Source organism: Trichechus manatus, unplaced genomic scaffold, assembly GCF_000243295.1.
Source record: "Trichechus manatus latirostris isolate Lorelei unplaced genomic scaffold, TriManLat1.0 scaffold00069, whole genome shotgun sequence".
Lineage (NCBI taxonomy): Eukaryota > Metazoa > Chordata > Mammalia > Sirenia > Trichechidae > Trichechus > Trichechus manatus.
The window spans coordinates 3,849,126-3,850,635 of record NW_004444005.1 but is presented as its reverse complement, the minus strand read 5'-3'; the positions used below and the strand labels follow the sequence as shown (position 1 = coordinate 3,850,635).

The 1,510-nt window shown below is 57.0% G+C and overlaps 2 protein-coding genes across 2 annotated transcripts in view; both read right to left on the bottom strand.

The window, feature by feature from the left end:
* The window catches only part of SMDT1 (single-pass membrane protein with aspartate rich tail 1), a 4,715-nt gene extending 4,354 nt beyond the window's left edge, over window positions 1-361 (bottom strand). Inside the window, exon 1 of the mRNA XM_023734588.1 lies at window positions 46-361. Coding sequence (XP_023590356.1) covers window positions 46-231 — 186 coding nt within the window. The 5' untranslated portion in view covers window positions 232-361. The remainder of the gene's footprint in view (window positions 1-45) is intronic.
* An 839-nt stretch (window positions 362-1,200) lies between these two features.
* PHETA2 (PH domain containing endocytic trafficking adaptor 2) overlaps window positions 1,201-1,510 on the bottom strand; it is a 2,480-nt gene continuing 2,170 nt past the window's right edge. The window contains exon 3 of the mRNA XM_012556536.2: window positions 1,201-1,395. Coding sequence (XP_012411990.1) covers window positions 1,201-1,395 — 195 coding nt within the window. The remainder of the gene's footprint in view (window positions 1,396-1,510) is intronic.

Genomic DNA, 1,510 nt, shown 5'->3' with positions numbered 1-1,510 from the left:
TGATTGGCCTCGGCCCCTTCGCCCCGCCTCCAGGCAGACACTCACTTTCACCGGTTTGGGCAAAATGGCGCCGCTGCGGGTTACGATGACTGACCTCGACGGTACTAGGCTCTGACCTGAGCCGCCTCGTACGGCGGAGACATCGCCACCTTTCTTCAAGCTCGGCCCGCTCCAGAGAGCCCCGGATCGGACGGTGGCCAAAGCCAGCCAACGAGCCGCTCCGGACACCATCTCCCAGCTCCGCCCCTATCCCGGGCACCCGGACCCCACTGATCGGCCCCGGTAACGCCCTCGGGAAGAACGGCGACGAGCAAGTCTCGCGAGGCTCTTGGGACCAGATGAGAATTCCACCCGTACGCTTGCGCAGTGGACTTAGTTCCTGTTGTGGTGGGAGAGAGCCACCCACCCCGCGTGGTGACATCATGAGGACGCTGGGGTCCCAGCTCCGCCCTCATTCCGGGTTCTGGTGGGCGGGGCCGTCAAACTGCGCTCCTCAGGGTGGGGTTTTCTTGTTTCTGTCATTGTTCCCGCGCCTGGAACAGCCAGCGCCTGGCAGAGCAGGCCTTAGAAGGTGATTGTTGAAGTAAACTTAAGGAACCGAAAGGAGTATGATAAAAAAAAATTTTGTTTAGTGTTTTAATCGTGTAAAAAGCACTGTAACAATAGCAAGGATAACAAAGGCCTGTGGTATCTGTGCAGTGGGCTGTGGGGCTCCAGCACCGGCTGGGAAGGTGGCCGTTCTTCCTGGGAAACAAGCCGGGCAAGAACGGGTCCTGGAGATAAGAGGTGCTGAGCCTCAGCCTCTCTGCCTATTTGGGCCTAGGTCAGGCTGCCCAAGGCCACCAAGTAGGGCGAGAGAGACTGGGAAGGGGCAGACTGTGTGTGTTTGGGGAGCGGTGTCTCTGACCAGGCTCTGCATCTTCTGATCCAGCTACTGCCATCCCCCGAGGGCTGGTCTGGCCTCTGGCTCTATGGGCCCAACCACTTTGCCTCCCTGAACAATCTAAAAAGAAAATACTTGGCCTAATGTTGGTAAGAGTGACAATGAGGAGTCTGGGCAGGTAAGCCCTGGGTGACAGCAGGACTGTGTAGATCCCAGATGGTTTCACTGGCGCTTTAAGAAGCAGGAACACCTCTTTGGGAGCCCAGTCAGAAAAGAAGAGTTTGGCACAGCGCAACAGGAATCCTGTGTCCAAGCTCCTAGAATGCCCAGGACGGAGAACTGAAGTGATAAATGGCTTTCTGCGAGAAGCCACACTGCCTCTTCACTTCTTCTTTTGACTTCCCACTTGGCAGTTCCACCTCCAGGAGCTGGCTCCCGAGGGTGGTGTACAGGGAGGGTTTCTGCTGATGTATAAAAGCTACCAGCCCCTCCAGGGGCAACGTTGGCACCTTCTGTTGACAGGGCAGCCAGAGAGAGAGGATGGGGCCCTAACACTTTCTTAGCAAATCTCTTGTTGGCTGAAGACCCTCTCCCTCTGAAGGACCTTACCCAGACTGCAGAACGGGC